This window comes from Megalopta genalis, chromosome 2 (genome assembly GCF_051020955.1).
Source record: "Megalopta genalis isolate 19385.01 chromosome 2, iyMegGena1_principal, whole genome shotgun sequence".
NCBI classification, from domain to species: domain Eukaryota; kingdom Metazoa; phylum Arthropoda; class Insecta; order Hymenoptera; family Halictidae; genus Megalopta; species Megalopta genalis.
In genome coordinates this window covers 10,998,351-11,016,600 of record NC_135014.1, presented here as the reverse complement: position 1 = coordinate 11,016,600, position 18,250 = coordinate 10,998,351, and the positions used below count along the sequence as shown (strand labels likewise).

At 46.8% G+C, this 18,250-nt stretch overlaps 1 protein-coding gene and 1 long non-coding RNA gene across 45 annotated transcripts in view; one reads left to right on the top strand and one right to left on the bottom strand.

Moving 5' to 3' along the window:
* The window catches only part of shot (dystonin-like protein short stop), a 107,147-nt gene that overhangs the window by 72,492 nt on the left and 16,405 nt on the right, over nucleotides 1-18,250 (bottom strand). For 20 of the 44 annotated variants that reach the window (XR_013032615.1, XM_076518370.1, XM_076518376.1 and 17 more), the window contains 3 exons: nucleotides 10,517-10,842; nucleotides 9,425-9,848; nucleotides 5,055-5,116 (listed from right to left, as the gene is read on the bottom strand). Coding sequence is in view for 43 of the 44 variants with exons in the window: in XM_076518370.1 (XP_076374485.1) it covers nucleotides 5,055-5,116; nucleotides 9,425-9,707 (345 nt within the window). In the remaining variant the exon portion in view is untranslated. Of the gene's footprint in view, nucleotides 1-5,054; nucleotides 5,117-9,424; nucleotides 9,849-10,516; nucleotides 10,843-18,250 lie in introns of those variants that run through there. The other 24 variants (XM_076518382.1, XM_076518407.1, XM_076518408.1 and 21 more) reach the window with 3 other exon arrangements.
* On the top strand, nucleotides 11,148-13,949 carry LOC143258775 (uncharacterized). The gene is made up of 2 exons (XR_013032618.1): nucleotides 11,148-12,335; nucleotides 12,849-13,949. It is a non-coding gene; the product is annotated as an uncharacterized LOC143258775 (long non-coding RNA).

The following is an 18,250-nucleotide window of genomic DNA, read 5'->3' as shown; positions in this document are numbered from 1 at the left end:
ATTCAACGGAATGGAATCCGTGGACGTCTATGTTACTTCAGCGGACCATTTCCTGGCGCGGACGTTACGCAATGGCGGCGATGCGTCATGCCCAACCGTGCACTCACTCTCGAGCTGTCTGTTTCTCCCCGACCTGATATGCAACATCTTCTGAGACCGGTTAAATTACTGACTACATGACTGACTTACTGTCTTGCTGACTGACTCACTGACTGAGTGATTGGTTGACTCAATCACTGACTCACTGAGTGATTGGCTGGCTGACTGACTGACTAACTCACTGAGTGATTGGTTGACTGAATCACTGAGTGATTGGCTGACTGAATCACTGAGTGATTGGCTGACTGACTGAATCACTGAGTGATTGGCTGACTGACTGAATCACTGAGTGATTGGCTGACTGAATCACTGAGTGATTGGCTGACTAAATCACTAAGTGATTGGTTGACTGATTGACTGAGTGATGATTGACTGACTGACTCTCTGAGTGATTGGCTGACTGAATCACTGAATCACTGAGTGATTGGCTAATTGACTCACTGAGTAACTGACTGACTGATTGACTGAATTTCTGACTGACTGACTGAATTGCTGACTGACTAACTGATTTGATAACTGGTTTGTTGACTGACTGACTTATTGACTGTCTAACTGAGTGTCTCGTTGACTCACTGACTGACTGACTGACTTAGTGGCTGACTGGTTTGCAAACTGTATAACAGGATGACTGGCTATCGGTCTCGCAGCCGCGCGCCTAACTGCCTACCCAGCCACCTACTTATCGTGCAAGAGGTGGTAAATCGGGAACGTCGTCCGCAGGAGAACGTTTCCGAATAAGGTCAGACTTGCGAGAGGAAAGGTGGGCGCGCGGCGGAATCGAGCAGGTAGGCAGCCGGCTAACAGAACCAGTACCAAGCGGCGAGCAAACACGCGGCGGTACCGTTCGCCGTGTTACCCTGGAATCCATGACCGAAGAGGACCGATTTCTGTCGCGTGTGCGACGGGAACGTCGAAAGAGAAAACAAAGCGGATCCGGTCGGTGTCCGAGACCAGCTGTACCAAAAATTGGAGCGATACGGTGGCTTTGGGTCGTCGCGGGCAAACAAGACACGCCCACTACGAACAGGCCACGCCTTTTTTACATAGAAACAGGAAGAAGGAAAGAATCCACGATGCTAGAGAGCTCGCAGAATCTAAAATGGACAGGGATGCAAATTGCCCTGGATTCGACGAAAATGCGGGCTATAAAGCCACGCCTACCACGAAGAGGCCACGCCTATTTTACATAAACAGAAAGAAGGAAAGAATCCACGAAGCTAAAGAGTTCGAAGAATTTAAAATGGACGCCGATGCAATTGCCCTGGATTCAACGAAATTGCGGGCCATCAAGCCACGCCTGCTATAACGAGGCCACGCCTACTTTATCGTAGAGAGTAAAAAGAGAAGAGCAGGAGTTTTCGATTCATTAGTTGCTAGAAGCTAAGCATCGTTAATGTCCTAATCACCTGCGATTAATTTCTAATAAACCGCCATTGTATATCAAAAACAGAATTGTTTAACCCGCAAATAAATGAATAAATAAATAAAAAGTCTTCCATGTCCTACTTTTAGCGAATATGGAAACAACTCCAGCAGCTCGCACCACGGAATAAAAGGGCCAAACGGCGATAAATGCCAGAATCCATACGGAGAAACCTTTCGAACGCGGGCGGTAGAACGCGGAAGCTTGTTCCGAGCGGAGGAGGGTAGCTGGCAGAGGCAGCGAGCATGAGTAAGGGGTGAGTAATGCGGTCTCGATAGGCGCCGCTCGAACCGGCGACTAACACAGGAAGAAGAAAATGAGGCTCGATAACCCTCGAAATGCCATTCGAGTTATGCTCGCGCCGCTTGCGAACCGCTTCGGAGTCTCGCCTCTCTCTCTCTCTCGCTCTCTCTTTCTCCTTTCTCCCGCCCGTATGTACGCATACTCTGAGCAACGTGAAAGCCTCGCCGAGAATTTATCCGCGCTTCGAGCTCCGATGCTTCTATTTCTCGGTGTCGCCGGATGATCCATCGATCGGAATCGAGTCGCCGGCCCGCGGCACCGATTCCGAAAACGGAAGCGGGGCCCGCGTCATCGACGACGATTCTCGGTGCCAAACGAACGACGGCCGACCAAACGAATTAACGAACTCGCTGACCGACGAAAGAACGGTGTCGCGGGGATCAAGGCTAACGCGTCTCGAGTTGCGAGAATTGTTCGCGGTCGCGAGCCGTGTCGTCGACGTCCGCTCTTCGTCATCGTAGATAGAGCATCAGGAAAGAGAAACAGAGAGAGAGAGCAAGAGAGCAAGAGAGAGAGAGAGAGAGAGAGAGAGAGAGAGAGAGAGAGAGCGCAAAACGGACGAGTTCCGTCGGCGTCGGAATCGTCACTGGCATCGACGCCGTCGTTTTTTCCGTCCCGCGTGTCCGCAACAAGAACGCAGCGGAGAACAGTGGCGGCGGTTGTTCGGTAGCGATACTCGGAATCTCCTTAATCGATCTTACGAGCGGCAACCGACCCCGACGCCCCAAAACTCGGTCGTCATGCCGCCGCCGTCGCCGCGTCGTTTAGAACGTCGGGGCGACTATCAGAGATCTAGATATATGAATGAAAAAATCTAGATTATATGATGGAAATTCCGCCATATTTCTACGCTGAAGAGCCGCCAGGAGGAACCGCGGAAAAAATCTCGGAGGAAAAATCTTAAAGACGCTGGAGAAAAATCCTGGAACTTCGCGAGGAAACCTTGGCCTCCAGAAAAAATCCTAGACTCATAGATCTCGTAGCATTCGGAAAAAATTCCTAAATGATGTAGAAGGTCTCGTGGTACGTGGGAAAAATCCTGGACCCTCTAGGAGGAGTCCAGATCTCTAAAAAAAATCCTAGAACCACTATTTAACCCTTTGCACTCGAGTGGTGATCCTGAGGCACCAAAATTGTTACCACCACCACTAAAATTGTTATATCACGTTTTAAGATCATTTTTATATCATCGAAGCTTAAATTTTAAAGATTATTAAAAGTATAACTGTTGTATGAATCGCGAGACTTAATTTCGTATGCATAAAATGCACTTTGTCCTGCAAAATGGAAATACTGTAAGTCGAACAAATTATTTTAGGTTTACAGTTAAAATGGCTTCGAGTGCAAAGGGTTAACAATCAAATACTTTTAATTATTTAAATACTTAATAATCAAATACTTTCTATATGATCACTTTAAGACATGCGACGTTGGTTACGACGTTGCCGCTTATAATTAAAAAGAAAAAAAAATAACAGGTCGTCCGTAACGATCAAAAGTTTGTCCACCCCTACTCTACGAGAACTCGCAGCGTCCAGAAAAAAGGCCTGAAAATCCTATGAGTATGAGATGGAGTCTGCGATCATAATCGCAGGTTCCAAGAGACCTGCGGGAATAATGGCAGGGTATATATCCGAGAAGAACGATCGCAAAGAAGGCTGGTTCGGAAAGTGGCCGGGCACTTGGCGGGGCCGGCGAACAGGTTGCGAGTCGCTATCGATCCCGTCGATTTCCTCGATTCTCACCCACTCGGTTTCGTCGTCGCGTTGCCTTCTATAGGCCGTGCGGAACACCCTCCTCGAAGGGATCGCGGCTCGCGGCGACTCGCGACACGCTCGGCCCACGCGCGCGTCCCACATCGACGCACGTTTACGTTCACGCCCGCCCACGCGCGCACGGGTTTACCTGCGCGACCGGCCTGCGACCGGCGTGGAAGGTGTTCTCCACCGTGTGGTTTTCTCTCGCGGTGTTTCGTGAACGGCGACGGCATAAGGCAACCGCGAGCAGACACGACGAGGCGCGCGAGGTTACGAAACAGCTGGTTGTCCGCGGGCGTTTCGCGCCGTTGCGCTCTCGGCACCTATCAGGTGTTTCGATACTCTCGCCTCGCCCCGGCGCTCGTCCAAGAGTCCGCGAGGCACCCGAGTGTCGATTCGATTCGATTCGACTCGACTTAGCGAAGCGTGGCCTCCTGACCGGCCGTCTAAGGTCGGTCTAAAATTAGGATCGCTCGATAGTTCGAAGGAAGGGCCGCGGAACTTCGCCGAACAACGTAATTCAAGCAACCCCCGACCGAACCTCTAACCCACCCTCGGGCACCCCCGGTGAATGCCGATCGCCAGTATCAACCCTCCGAACGCGGCCGAGTTTCCGATCTTTCGCTACGAGAATCGTCTGGTTTCGGTTGTTATCGCGGATGCATTGGAAGAATTCGAAGAATTGGAAGAACCGAGAACTGATCGCGATATATTCTCGTTTTAGGATGACAAGACTGGATCAACCCTTTCCTGTCATATACTTCCTATGCGACGCAGTATCATCGTACAATTTCGAAGAAACTGTTGCTCGAAAACTAGCGATGAAAAGAACTGAGGAATGTTGGCGTATCGACTCTTTAAGGTTATTTAAAAATCAAAATTGCGCCCGGTACAGTAATGTATCTCTAATTGACGCTCAGATTGTCCACTGAAATGGACAATTTGGGAAGAGGAGATACGATTATTCGATCCTTGCGGTTTATTTTTATAGTTACGAATCGTCAACAATTATAAAAACGAGCTGCAAGGTTCGAACAATCGTACCCCATCTCCCCAAATTGTCCATTTTTGTGCGCGATCTGAGCGTCAGTTAGGGAGACATAACTATGATTGCAAAATTAGTGTCTCCTGCCATTGACGCGGACATTTCTTATTCTCCACGAAGATCCGCGGACTGCAAATTAGACAATAGAACGTTTCGAATGCGGTAAAAAACAGACGTTCCGACAAGGGAGCCTGTACCATCGAAAACCCGGAATAAAAAATGAAAACGAAAATTTCAAGACGCGTGAAAACAGCTTCGCGATCGAATTAATCGATTGTGGTCGGGCACAGCTACATATAAAGGAAGCTGGCGAGCGCAGAAAGCGTGTTCGCGCTCGATCGACCGTTTTCGGAGCGTTCGTAGTTCGTTCCGTGGCGCGTTCTCACCGCGACGCGGTTTTACGCTCGTTGTTTAAGCTGGTGCTTACCTTTTTCAGATGCTTGTTCACCCATTTGGTAAATGTTTTCTTTTGGATCGCGTCTCGTTCGTCTGCAATCAGAAAAGGGTGGCGATCGTTAGTCAGTGGAGACGCGTTCCGATCTAGAATCGACGCGCAACCCCCTCCCCACCCCCCGTCATCGACCGCGAACGAGAGAAGATCGCGAAAATATTTTCTTCCCTTGGATCGCAGTCGAAGCGATCGCGCGTAATCGCGGCGGCGATTAAAATCGACACGGATCGCCTACGCGGCCCTAGAACTGGCAAAACGTCAGGCATCAGGCAGCAGGCAGTCAAGCAGCCGGATAGACGGACAGGCAGACGGACAGGTGGGTGGTTGGACAGGCGAACAGATAGGTAAGTAGGCAGACGGGTAGGTGGATGGGTTTCGAGACGAAGGCATCATCGCGGGGCGACGGGAAAAGGAGCAGTCGATCGGGCAAACAAGCGAACCTAAGCGCCAAAGTTTGACGACCAATCAACCGGTTAATCGTCAATGCACCGAACACGTCCATCGATCTACCACGGTCGCCACCCCCCACCCCCTCCGCCCCCCGAATACTACCCCTTTCTCTGTGAATGTTTCTTTCGTTTTGTCGTTCGTGTGTAATTTATGTAATTTTCTGTACGCGTGCAAGTTTAAAGTAAATATGAAATAATGGATGCTACTGGTAAGCATAAAATACTGTACATTTTACATAAATATAAAATAATATATATAATAAAATCATGTATGTATATAATATGATATTATATATATATGTATATATATTAATAAATGTATTGCTAAATCTATTGATAAATGTATCGGTAAATATATTAATGAATATATTGATGACTATATTGATAAATATATTGATAAATATATTGACAAATATATTGACAAATATATTGATAAAATAATATATATAATGAAATCATATATACATCATACGATTACATACATATATTAAAATCGTCAAGTCGCGTTATTATTCACATTACAGATCCACGCGGCAATTATTCACCACTATTTGCCAGTTCTAATCAACAACGTAACGAAAAGAAATTCTCACGGAGAATTAATGAACCCCGTGCAATCGAAATATCGGCTGCCCGTGCGCCGGCTGGAAAATACAGTCGCAACCCGTTCCCACCGGAAACCGTGGAGACCCGCTTTCGAAATCGGATCCGAGTTTATGGCCGTTCCAGCCAGAATATCATTGCTGTACACGCGGCGTCTCCGGACGTGGTCGATCGAAAACCCCGAGATCGCGCCGATGAGATATGTATGTATTAGGCTCGACGACGCGAGATCCGAATGAATGTGTCCCGAGTAGGAGGCGCCCGTTCCTCGAACCGGCAATTAATTACGACCGATTAACCGATTCCATCTAGGCTACCGGCGAACACTTTATACGATATCGCCGGCCGTCGTCTCGCGCTTTTCGAACGTGGACGCTGTTAATAGTCGTTCCACCCACTGCCGGATGGATCACGAGTTCGCTGTGACAGCTGTGTTTGCGGCGATGCTTTAGGCTCGTCACGTATAGAAAGAGTCCGACGACTTTTTGGAACGCAACCGGGATCGCGAGGAGAGCCAATTGCTGTGCCCCGTTGGCGGACTTTAACGATTTAACCCTTTGTGGAGATCTTTGATACTTATTTATTTTTTTATCTGTTTTAGTGTTATTCTCTTTTGTTACCTACGTTTAACGTTATTTATATATTATGATCACTTTGTTTATTATTATCTATCTTTTTTATCACTGTATCATCTCCTTTCTTTTTTCTTGACTTTTCTTTGTTATGCTAGTCGCGCGACGTATTGTCATATTATTGTAATAAAGAGACTTTCTTTCGTTGGTCAAATAAATATTATCATTACTATTATTATTATTATTATTATTATTATTATTATTATTATTATTATTATTATTATCAATATTATATTTTTATTATTACTATATTGCCATACTATTGTAACATAGAGACTGTCTCCGTTGATCAAATAAATATTATTATTATTATTATCATTATTTTTATTGTTATTATCATTTTTATTTTTATTATTATTATTATTATTTCCGTTTCATACTTTGCACACTTTCAACAGTTCTCTAAATATAAACAAATTCGATAAAGTCAACATTAATTTTAAAACGCGATACTCGAAGATAAATCTCGAAGTTTCCTTCATCGATATAAATTTGCTCCATGACGCAAACGTCAAATCTTCGTTGAACATTCGAAGAAAGAAGAAAGAAAGTTCTGGAGAGAGTAGTCTCTGTCAGTTAGAGAGACATTACTGTATAATGTTCGTTTGGTAGACGCGTCACTTGCGTGACTTATTCTCATGTGAACAGTGATCGAGGCTCGAGCCATCGACGCGATCGTGACCGTCGTCGAAGACGACGACGACGACGACACGACGACTCGGAAGAGTGGCATACCGAAACATAATGGAGATAAATTGGGACAACGAGGACACACACTCGGGGCGCTTGGAATTTCGGAGGGAACGAGAACGATTGAAGACCGTGGACACGGATCGACGGGATCGCGACGCGTTCTTCTCGTGGCCGCGTCGCCGACGGATTCGTGCGACGGAGCGAGCTCTCGTCGGACGCTTCCGCGATTGCAAGAGAATGAACGGTGCTCTGGAAACTCGTTTATCGTGGCCAAAGTGATTAATGATACATTTATCGAACTTCGTAAATTTTTTCAATCAAAGAACTGCGTTTGATTAGATTCTGTAATCTGAAAGACATTAATTGATAAACGATAATGATTTATACGAAATAAAAATGATCCAAGACGCGATTGTGAGAAACAGAGATGAAATGGAAATAAATGGTTTCTTTCGATCGCTTTGATAAATAGTTGAAAGTTACGCAAGTTATACAGTTACGCGAATTCTAAAGTTATGCCAATTTTAAGCGTCTAAAAACGTCTAAAAAATTTAACTCTTTTCAAAGAGTTGAGACTGAAGTTGTTGCGATCTTTTTGATATCAAAAATATATATGTAATATATTATTATTAGATATTTAATATATTATTATAATATATCATTATTATGAAATATTTAATATATATTTCGACTTCTAAATATTCTAGCAGCGTCGTACTACGATCTCAAAATATTCTGATAACGCTAAAATAATTTTGGCCACGATAAACGAATCTCCGGGACCATTGTTTAACGGCAAGTATCGTCACCGCAACCCCCGTTTGCAAAAGCGACTCTCCGACGAGGAGGAACTAGAAGAGGCGTGTGAACGATTCTACGGAAGCCTGCCGATCTAATGGTATCGATTAGGCACACACAACACTTCAAAACGTTAGTGGATGTTACGATCTCACCTGACGGCGTTGCTCGATCGTCGAAATCATGTCGAAAATATCTATCGGCGATCTATCTGGTAGGCAGATTCGAATCAGTCGATTTAATCGTGTACATACAACTATGTAATTAATTTAATTACATACAACATTGACGATGTTAACTACAATTCTGAGCTTTATCCAGCAATTTTTCAAAGCCTATATATTTCAATTTATTTCGATTTATTTCGATTTTCTTTCTGTTTTTTTTTACTCGGACGATGGCTATATAAAATATGTCTTTCTTTTCCTTACTTTTTCTATAACAAAGGGATTTTTACATGAATAAATAAATTATTATTGTTGTTATTATTATTATAGTTGAGAAAATCAGACGTCCAAGGGGACAAACCTGCACTACGAAAAGGATTGCGAAGCTCGTAAATAAAGAGTGACAATAACACGAGTCACGCTGGTTGGAGTATGGCAAGGGATTAAATTGACATTGCTTCTCAAATTGACATTGCTTCTCAAATTGACATTGCTTCTCAAATTGACATTGCTTCTCAAATTGACATTGCTTCTCAAATTGATATTGCTCTTAAATCGACATCATCCTCAAATCGCCGCCCTTCTAAAATCGCCATTGTTCTCGAATCGAGGTCGTCCTCGAATCGACACCGCGGCCGACGGAACAAACATCATCCGTTTCGCGAGAAAACGCGATTTCGACTGACACATCCGACGCGATCGTGACACCGCGGACACCCTGTAGACCGTGCCGAAAGGTCGGCCGAGCAGGTCGGATGCCGAGGTAGGAAGCTGAAGCGTGTGCCCGATTGCGTGATAGAAAAGGAACAGCAGAAAACTAAAACGCCTTGGGAGAAATCGTTGGAAAAATTCGGCGGGCACGGGGTACAAGGGGAGAGAGAGAGAGGGCGGGAGAGGGATACGGGGAAGAGGAGGGTTCCGGGCGGTGTTTCCCGAGGGATGGGGTCACGGGCAAAGGTGTAGTTGGACTGGGTCCAGCATCGGCATGCCAACTCTCCACCTACCGTGCGCCTCGATGAACATCGCCCAGCAACCCCAGAAACCCTGCGAGCTGCCGGGCCGATGTTCTGCGGGCCCGTTCGCGGCGTTCGCGGCTCGGCCGCGCCAGTTCTCATCGCGTTCGCTGCTCCACCAACCGAATCCGTGCGAATATCCGTCGCTCTGACCTTTGAACTTGGACAGCGATTCCTCGTAGCCGCGCTGCGAGCCTTGCTCCCGGTGCAGCTCCGCGACCGCGTCCACCGGGTCGAAGCCGAGCCTGTCCTTGTAATAGGCCTGCGTCGACATCGCTGACAACACCCTCCGCCGCTCTATAGATTCTTCTTCTTCTTCTTCTTCTTCTTCTTCTAGGGATGTACACCCTCCGACGACTTCTTCTCTCTGCTCAAGCCAGCTTCCAGAGCAGATACTCCCGGCTCATCGGGTCCCCTTTTTATCAGATTTCGGCGTTATTCGAAACACGGTCGAATTCGTTCGACGGCTTTGAATCGATTCTTTGAATTATGTTCGATTTATTTCGGGATGCTCGATGGGGATTTTATTGGAGGAATGTTGCGAAAGTGATTCTTCGAATGGGAGACGATTTGTTCGAAATGTTTCGGATCAATTGTTCGGATAAGGTTCAAAATATTCGGATAGGGTTCGAAGTATTCGAATAGGGTTCGAAATATTTGGATAGGGTTCGAAATATTTGGATAGGGTTCAAAATATTCGAATAAATTCCTCGAATAATATTCGAAGTATTCGAACTTATTCAAACTATTCGAAATATTCGAACTTAATCGAAGTATTCGAATGCCTTCGAATTTATTCGAAGTATTCAAACTTATTCGAACTATTCGAACTATTCGAATTTATCCAAAGTATTCGAATTTACCCGAAATATTCGAATTTATTCAAAGTATTCGAATAAATTCTTGGAATCAAATTCGAAACATCCAAATATCATTCGAATAATTCAGATAAATCGAACCTCGTTCAAAAAATGTACTCTAGTAGATCCCGAGAATAAAAAAGAACGTCATTCGAAGAACAAATTCGACAGAAACTCCGCGTCGAATCACGCCGAGCTCCGTTTCGTCGACGTCGGCACGCACCGTTCTCCTCTTCCGTTCGATTCACACGCGGTCACGATTCCGTCGACGACCGGGACACTTGTTCGCGGTTTAGATCGGTTCGGCAAGGTCGCTTGCTATGGCACATCGAGTCGGAAAACAGGCCCGACTCCACGCGAACCTCGTCACTAGAATCGTCCAGGCGAACAAAACGGGAACTGGCTTCGTTCCTGGAACGACGCTCGAGAGATCGATCTCTCTTCTTTAGATCTCCCTCTCTCTGTCGAGAGAGAGACAAGGTGTCTCTGCTAGTAGCCGGTTCCTCTTCCCTTTCGTTTCGTTCTCGATTCGTTGACACTGGTCGCGCACTGAGGAAACAAACGAAACGATGCCGAAGACATGAGAGGTGAGATCGTTCCCAAGACGTCGTCCTCGTCGTCCTCGTCGTCACGTGAGCAGGGAAACGGTTTTTCGTGAGTCGCTCGCGACAACGGCGGACCGTCGGGACACGCGCGGACAATGCACAGGGACGAAGAAGAGAGGCGAGCCGGACGGACCGCGGAAGATAGAAGAGAGAAGAGAGGAGCAAGAGAACGGCTAATTTCGTTCCCCGGTTTGTCCCCGACGGTCCGTCGGTTCGTTTGGCCCCGGCTTCCAGACGAACGAACGAACCTTAACGAATCAACGACCAAATTTATCACGGCACGTCGCGGACGTAACCACTCAGCGTTTCTCCGTCGAACCAGCCCGATATCGGTCTTTCCCGCCGACGGACGCCGACGGCTTCCGAAACAACGCGAAAATCTCGGTCCAGAAACGGACGAGCCGCGATCGCGACACCTTCTCCGAGCTCTTCCTGTTCGAGGCGATCGTTATTGGGCCTTGCGAGCGTTATTGGGCCCTGCGAGCGTTACTGGGCCTTGCGATCGTTATTTAACCTTGCGAGCGTTATTTGGCCTTACGAGCGTTATTGGGCCTCACGATCGTTATTGGGCCTCGCGATCGTTATTGGGCCTTGCGAGCGTTATTGGGCCTCGCGATAGAAAACGGTTGAACCTACGGTTCAGCAGCGGATCGCGGCGGCAGGAAAGGAACGCGCGGCGCGGCGTGTCGGCGATCGTACTAACGAGCGAACGAGCGAACGAGCGAACGAACCCAGCGACGACCGGCGATCGGAGCGAGCGGCGAACCAGCAGCGAGCAACGATCTACCAAACTGACGGTCCACGAGACGCCCGGTGACTGAGAGACACGGCCCTGCCACACGGGGAAACCCAAGACCATCGGGATCTCCGCATATGGTAATGGAAGCAATGGCATGTGGGTGTCGTCTTCTGGATCGGAGCGAAAACCAGCAACACGCCAATTGCAACACACCCAACGGATACAACGGTCTCCGGTTAATGGCACTCGTGACTTCGGAGCGGAAAGAATTCCGTTCACTCGAAGTCGATGACGATTCTACGGACCGCGAGGAAAGATCGAGGGGTGGTTTTTCGAGGCATCCCTTCCGTATAACTAGCAACAGTCGTTGCTGAGAACAGCCTTTTATTAGCCGACGAGTCTGGAACTTTGGTGTCGACGGGGGTTCGTTTTCACCGAGTGCGACGAGGGTGCGAGATTAGGGGTGGTTTTTTGTGATCCTCCTCTGGACGATAAGCGACGAGAATTGCGACGAGAATTGCGACACGAAAAATCGCGTAGATGGATCTGTTTATGAAATATTTATTAAATGGAATCGTTCTTTTTCTACTTCGAGGCTGTTCCGTGGAACGTTGAAGAGAAAACGAGGATGTGGTTTCCAGTCATCCTCCTTCAAATCGTAGGAAAAACCACGGACAACGATTATTACGACACAGAGAGTGGGTACTACAATAGCCTGACTAATGTGTATTACAAGCGGGAATTGATTGTTTCAGCTCCGTTCGCTGTTCTGCGGAGTTCACGAGAGAAAACGAGGGGGTGGTTTTCAGTTATACTTTTCGCAACATTGGGAACTGGCAAAATAGACTGGCTAGTTTTTGTTCAATTACTACGTTAATTGCGAGATATTGCTATTAATACACAATGCACTGCTCCTATATTTAAACTATTACGTGTTCGAGGACTTCTTAACTTATTTTACTGCTGAATATAATAATAAAAATAATAATAATATTAATTTTTGTTAATTAATTGTTATCATATATTATATTAATAATTATATATATTTATATATTATTATATTATATATACTATAGATTATAATAGTGTAATAGCATATATACTATAGATTATAAATATATAATTATAGATTATAATATATATTATACACATTATATCATTAATTAATTATTGTTAATTATAATAATATTATTATTATTTTATTACTACAGAATTGGTCGCAGACGACGGAATAAAAGGTGGTTTTCCGGAGCAAGAAGCAGCGATGAAGATCGCAAAACACGAGCAACGAATCCGATTGCCTGGCAAACGTTTCTGGAGCTGGAGCCCACGGTTCGCAGTGGCGACTCGCGACAGGCGGCAAAAGAGACGACGAGAGGGTCGCGGAGAATTATAGAGGTCTTGGGCTCTCGCGTAGTCGGGCCGACCCGTCGTCGACTCGCCTCGGCCCGATTCCTCTCGCTTTCCGTCTGCTCCGCCGGAATTAGATGCGAATAGAAAATAGAGTAACGTGCGTGTCACGAGCCACGCGGTGTTAGGCGGCCGCCGCTTCTGACCAGCGTGCGTCGTCCGTTGCGCTTAGACATAGACACAGGACCGTGTAGAAAGTTCGAGAGAAAGCGTGCGTGCGTGCGCGCGAGCGCGACGCGGTGCGCGGCGCGACGCGACGCTGTGCGAGCACGTAACACGCGCCGACGCGCCGTCGGAGCGCGTCGCCAATTTCCGATCGGACAATTGGGAACCCAATGAACAACCGGCGAAACGGAGAGCTTGATACCGTTGTTAATAACGCGATGATTCCCGTTATGACTGCGCGGCCAATTAGGGGAGGTTAAGAAGAAAACGAGTCACCAGAGGCGACTCAAGAAGAACTTTGCTACCCTCTTAGCTAGATTTGTGGTATTTCAATTATGTAATTTAGTTAAATTGTGTTTCAACTGCGTTGTAATTTCAACTAGATTGTAATTCAGTTACGGTGGAATTCCACTGGATTGTAGTTCGATTACGTAATTCGAATCTTTCGCGTTGATTCTATTACTAATTATTTTATTGCCACGTATGTAATTGAAATAAAATGTAAATTGAAATGCAATGTAATTGAAATACAATGTAAATTGAAATAGAATGTAAATTGAAATAAAATGTAAATTGAAATAAAATGTAAATTGAAATGCAATTTAAACTGAAATACACTGTAATTGAAATGCACTGTAAATTGGAATATATTAAATGTAATTGAAATACACAATGTAAATTGGAGTGCAACGTAATTGAAGTACGGCTCATCAAATTACATTCGAACCTCGAAGAAATTCGTATACATTTTCGTGTCCTACACCTTTTTCGACGATTCTCGCAACAGTTCCGAGTAGCGCGGAGTGGCGAACCGCGTCTAGAGGATGCAACGCACGGTGATTTAATCTCTCCTTAAGAAGAAAACGATTCATAAGAGACGAATGAAGCCCGGTGACATCACGACAATCCGCGTTCCCTTCTCCCACCTGGCCACGCACCACCTACGATCTTTTCGTTCACCGACACACGACTCTCCGCACCGTTCGTGACCCGTGTCGGCGAACGAACGCGGCCTTCTACAGCGAGATCGTGGAAAGGTAGCCAGGAATCGGTCTCGGCCGGCGTCGAACCTGAACGCCGCATACGAAATGTCCTTATTCCGGCGATCGAAGGCTCTCTCTCTCTCTCTCTCTCTCTCTCTCTCTCGCTCTCCTTCTCGCCTCGCTCAGTCTCTCTTATCCATTTAGTCGACACCTGAATGACTCATTCCGGTTTCGACGCGCCCACGCGTTTCGACCCTAAAACTAACACCTGGTCCCCGCTGACGAACCCGGTGTGCCACCCCTCGACGGGCGGCGTTAGACGCCCTTCGACAGTTAGGCGAAGCGATTAAGTTTTGCCGTGGAAACCGTGAAGAACTTTCGGAAGAAATTCGAGGGAAATTCTTTCAATTCTAGATTTTGTTAATATAAAAATTATCTTAGAATGTGATATTACAAATTTTAACAATGCCTCAGAGTCACCGCTCGAGTACAAAAGGTTAATATAAACATTATCTTCAAACGTGATGTAACAAATTTTAATGGCGCCTCGGAGTCACCCCGCTCGAGTACAAAGAGTTAATACAACAGCGATGCTTCGGTATTTAAAAATCCAAACAAACGAAATTGTACAATGCGATTAAAATCACGATGTGATTGAAAGACAATTATCAATCTAAATTATCGAGTAAATTCGATTGTAATTCCTGGCATCTCCGGATCCGAGGGAAGCAAGAGATAGACGACGACGACGAGAGCAAGGGGAGGAGGACGATTTCGAGCAGACGAGCAGACGATCAAACGATACGTAACAGCGGGAAGAAGGAAGCGCGTGCACGCGGGGATCTCGGCTCGAATCGGATCGGATCGGAATAACGCATGCGGCCGCGCGCGGGGCCGCATGGGTGCCGCGGAGGAGCCGGCTCGGCGGCATTCTTGCGGCAACAACTTGGCGGCTGTATAACGGGTCCGTGTACTCGGCCTCTATCGGAGGACTCTGGAGAGCTCTTGGAAGCCGGGAGAAGAAACGAGAAGAGACGGGAAGAGGAAACGAGAGAGAAGAGGAGAGACCAGAAGAGAAGACAAGAAAAGAGACACAAGAGAGAAGACCAGAAAAGAAGACAAGAAAAGAGACCAGAAGAGAAGACAAGAAAAGAGACCAGAAAAGAAGAGAAGACAAGAAAAGAGACTAGAAGAGAAGACAAGAAAAATAGAGACCAGAAGAGAAGACAAGAAAAATAGAGACCAGAAGAGAAGAGACTAGAAGAGAAGAAAACAGAACAGAAGAGAAGAGGCCAGAAGAAAAGAGACCAGAAGAGAAGAGACCAGAAGTGAATAGACCAGAAGTGAATAGACCAGAAGTGAATAGACCATAAGTGAATAGACCAGAAGTGAATAGACCAGAAGTGAATAGACCAGAAGTGAATAGATCAGAAAAGAAGAGACTAGAAGAGAATAAAATAGAAGAAAAGAGAACAGAAATGAACAGATCGGAAGAGAAGGAAAGAGAAAAGAACAGAAGAGAATAGAAGAGGGGAGAACAGAACAGAAGAGACCAGCAAAGAACAGAACAGGAAAGAATAGAAGACTCTCTCCGTTGCGGCACGCACAGTTCGTCCAACCTTGAGGAGCCACGCGGCCAGTCGACGCTATAACGAAGCGTCGTCGAGTTCTCTCGTTCTCGGCCCCCGCGAGTAGGCCCCGTTTCACGTTTTCACAAGCGTTCGCCACCGGTTCGTCTCGCCCGATTCGTCGCCGGCCGGTTCCCCAACGGAAACCCCACCTATCTTGACATCTCGTAACGCTTCTCGCCTCCAGCCAAAGGACGACGCGTTCACCGGCGACCACCGACACTTAACTACACCTCCTCCACCACCCGATCGCCTTGGACACACCGACGACGTCCTAGTTACGCCGTGGCAACGATTAGAAGAGAAACCTACGCGCGCCCTAACGAGAGCAGAGAGGGTGGCCCCGAGAGTACGGCTGTCGCGCCTCGGCCCTTCGCAGCCGCGCCTTTGCCTCGGTCGATATCGCCGACAACGTGGGCGCGGCTGCTGCGATCTAACCACGAGGAACGATATTTTTTTTTTTACCTGATCGCGAAGTCGCGCCGGATTTATTCGGATAAATTCAGAGCACGGTGGCCGGAATGTGATTATTGTTGTAGCCCTTTTTACTATTGGGAGCCCTTTTTATACGTGACTGTTTATACATAGGAGCAGATTGTTGCACGCATTATGCGATTGCATCGGCGATAATATTATGCGATCGACGTTTAACCCTTTGCAGTAGCATTATCTTCACAATTATAATGATCAGACGATTTTTAATCATTATTTCTTGGAAAAAGAAGACAATTTTTATCGAGAAGCTTGGAAATTTTCTGCGAAGCAAACGTAAAGGTCCAACACGGTACTTTTGTATTTGCATCGAAAAAATGCTCGCAAATGCAATCAGAAAATAATTAAAGTCAGATCAACGGATTTACACCGAAAGCGATTTGTTCTCTATTAGCTTAGAAATGTAAGAATCAGTAAAAATAAATTGGTAAAATTTCAAGTCTTTTTTTATACCAATCCAATAATTAAAAAGCTGATGAAATTATATAGCAAATTTAATACTATTACAAAAGCTAATAATTTATTCTGATTTTTCACGAGCACTGCTTTCATTTGTAACGTTCGCTTTCAATGACACATTTTATGCATTCAAGACCGAAAGAATTTAAAACCATCAACGTCTAATCTTCAATCGAACTCTCTAATATAGTTTCAATTTCTTGAAACCGACGCGGACAATTTTTCTTTCGTTTGAACAGCGTTCCCCGTTGTATCGCGAAATCGACGAATTTTCCGCGTTCGCGCGACCTATAACGAGGGCGCCCAGAGCGAGGACCGGGGGGTCTCCCCTTTCGGCGGGCACGCTATAAAGTAACTCTAGAGACCTGAATATAATATCGATTACGGATCGCGACCTTTAGCGGCGCGTGAGACCATCGAGCCGCGTCCTCGCGCAGCCTCGAACTTGATACGACGAGTCGCGCTCGCGTCTCCGAAGGAACGGACTCGGTCCGCCTCCGATTCACGAGGATGCCTTGTCCTTGAGGATGGCCTCCGCGGATGGAATTCGCGGAGAGGGCCCGTAAATCCCCGGCCGACCTTTCCCGCGGCGCTTGCTTGGCGAGAGAGCAAGAGCGAGAGCGAAAGAGAGCGAAAGAGAGAGAGAGAGAGAGAGAGAGAGAGAACGGCGACGGATGATCCCCGGCGCTCTCTGCGCCGAGGCTACGTTTTTCGGCGATAGACCCTCTAGGCTGGTTTCTCTAGGCCGCGCGACGCAACTGGAACTGGTTTCCAAAGGATGCCAGGGTCCGGTGTTTTAACCGCTGCAAAATATTTACTGACGGCGACGGCGACGTGGATCGTCGTACCATTTTGTTGCGCGCGAGAGAGCGACCGGCCACTTGCACTTTCGCGGGTCTGTTAACGCGACAACCAAATACGGCTTTCGGATTGAACAAGGCGGAGGTCGCGGCCGGCCAGGTGGGGATACCGGTGTACTAACAGAGCTGGAGAACGCCGATCGTCTGCGAACGAGACCGAGAGACTTGGGCCAGCAGGCGAAAACTCGCGGCCAATTAGCATCCGGCTCTTAGTCGAGAAAGCAGAGCACACGGTGAAATAGTATTTCAAAAGTGACAGACAGCATATCTTCTTTCAGATATTTTCTTAACCCTTTCGCGCCACATATATGCGGCATCCACTCGACGCCCTGTGGGTACGGGCGCCGCATACGGGGAGTCCCAAAAATGTCTCGCAATCCGGGGATTATTCCTGGGGTGATTTGAAACAATTTTTTCGTTAGCGAAAATGCAATCCGCGGCTTCGTTTACGAGTTATTAACGAAAAACAGTGACCAATGAGAGGCAAGATCAGTTGGCACGTGACCGGCCGAGCCAATGGGCGGAACTGGGCACCGTGCACTCGTTGGCTGGGCCGCCGCGCGCTAGGCGAGCTCGCCTCTTATTGGTCACTGTTTTTCGTTAATAACTCGTAAAC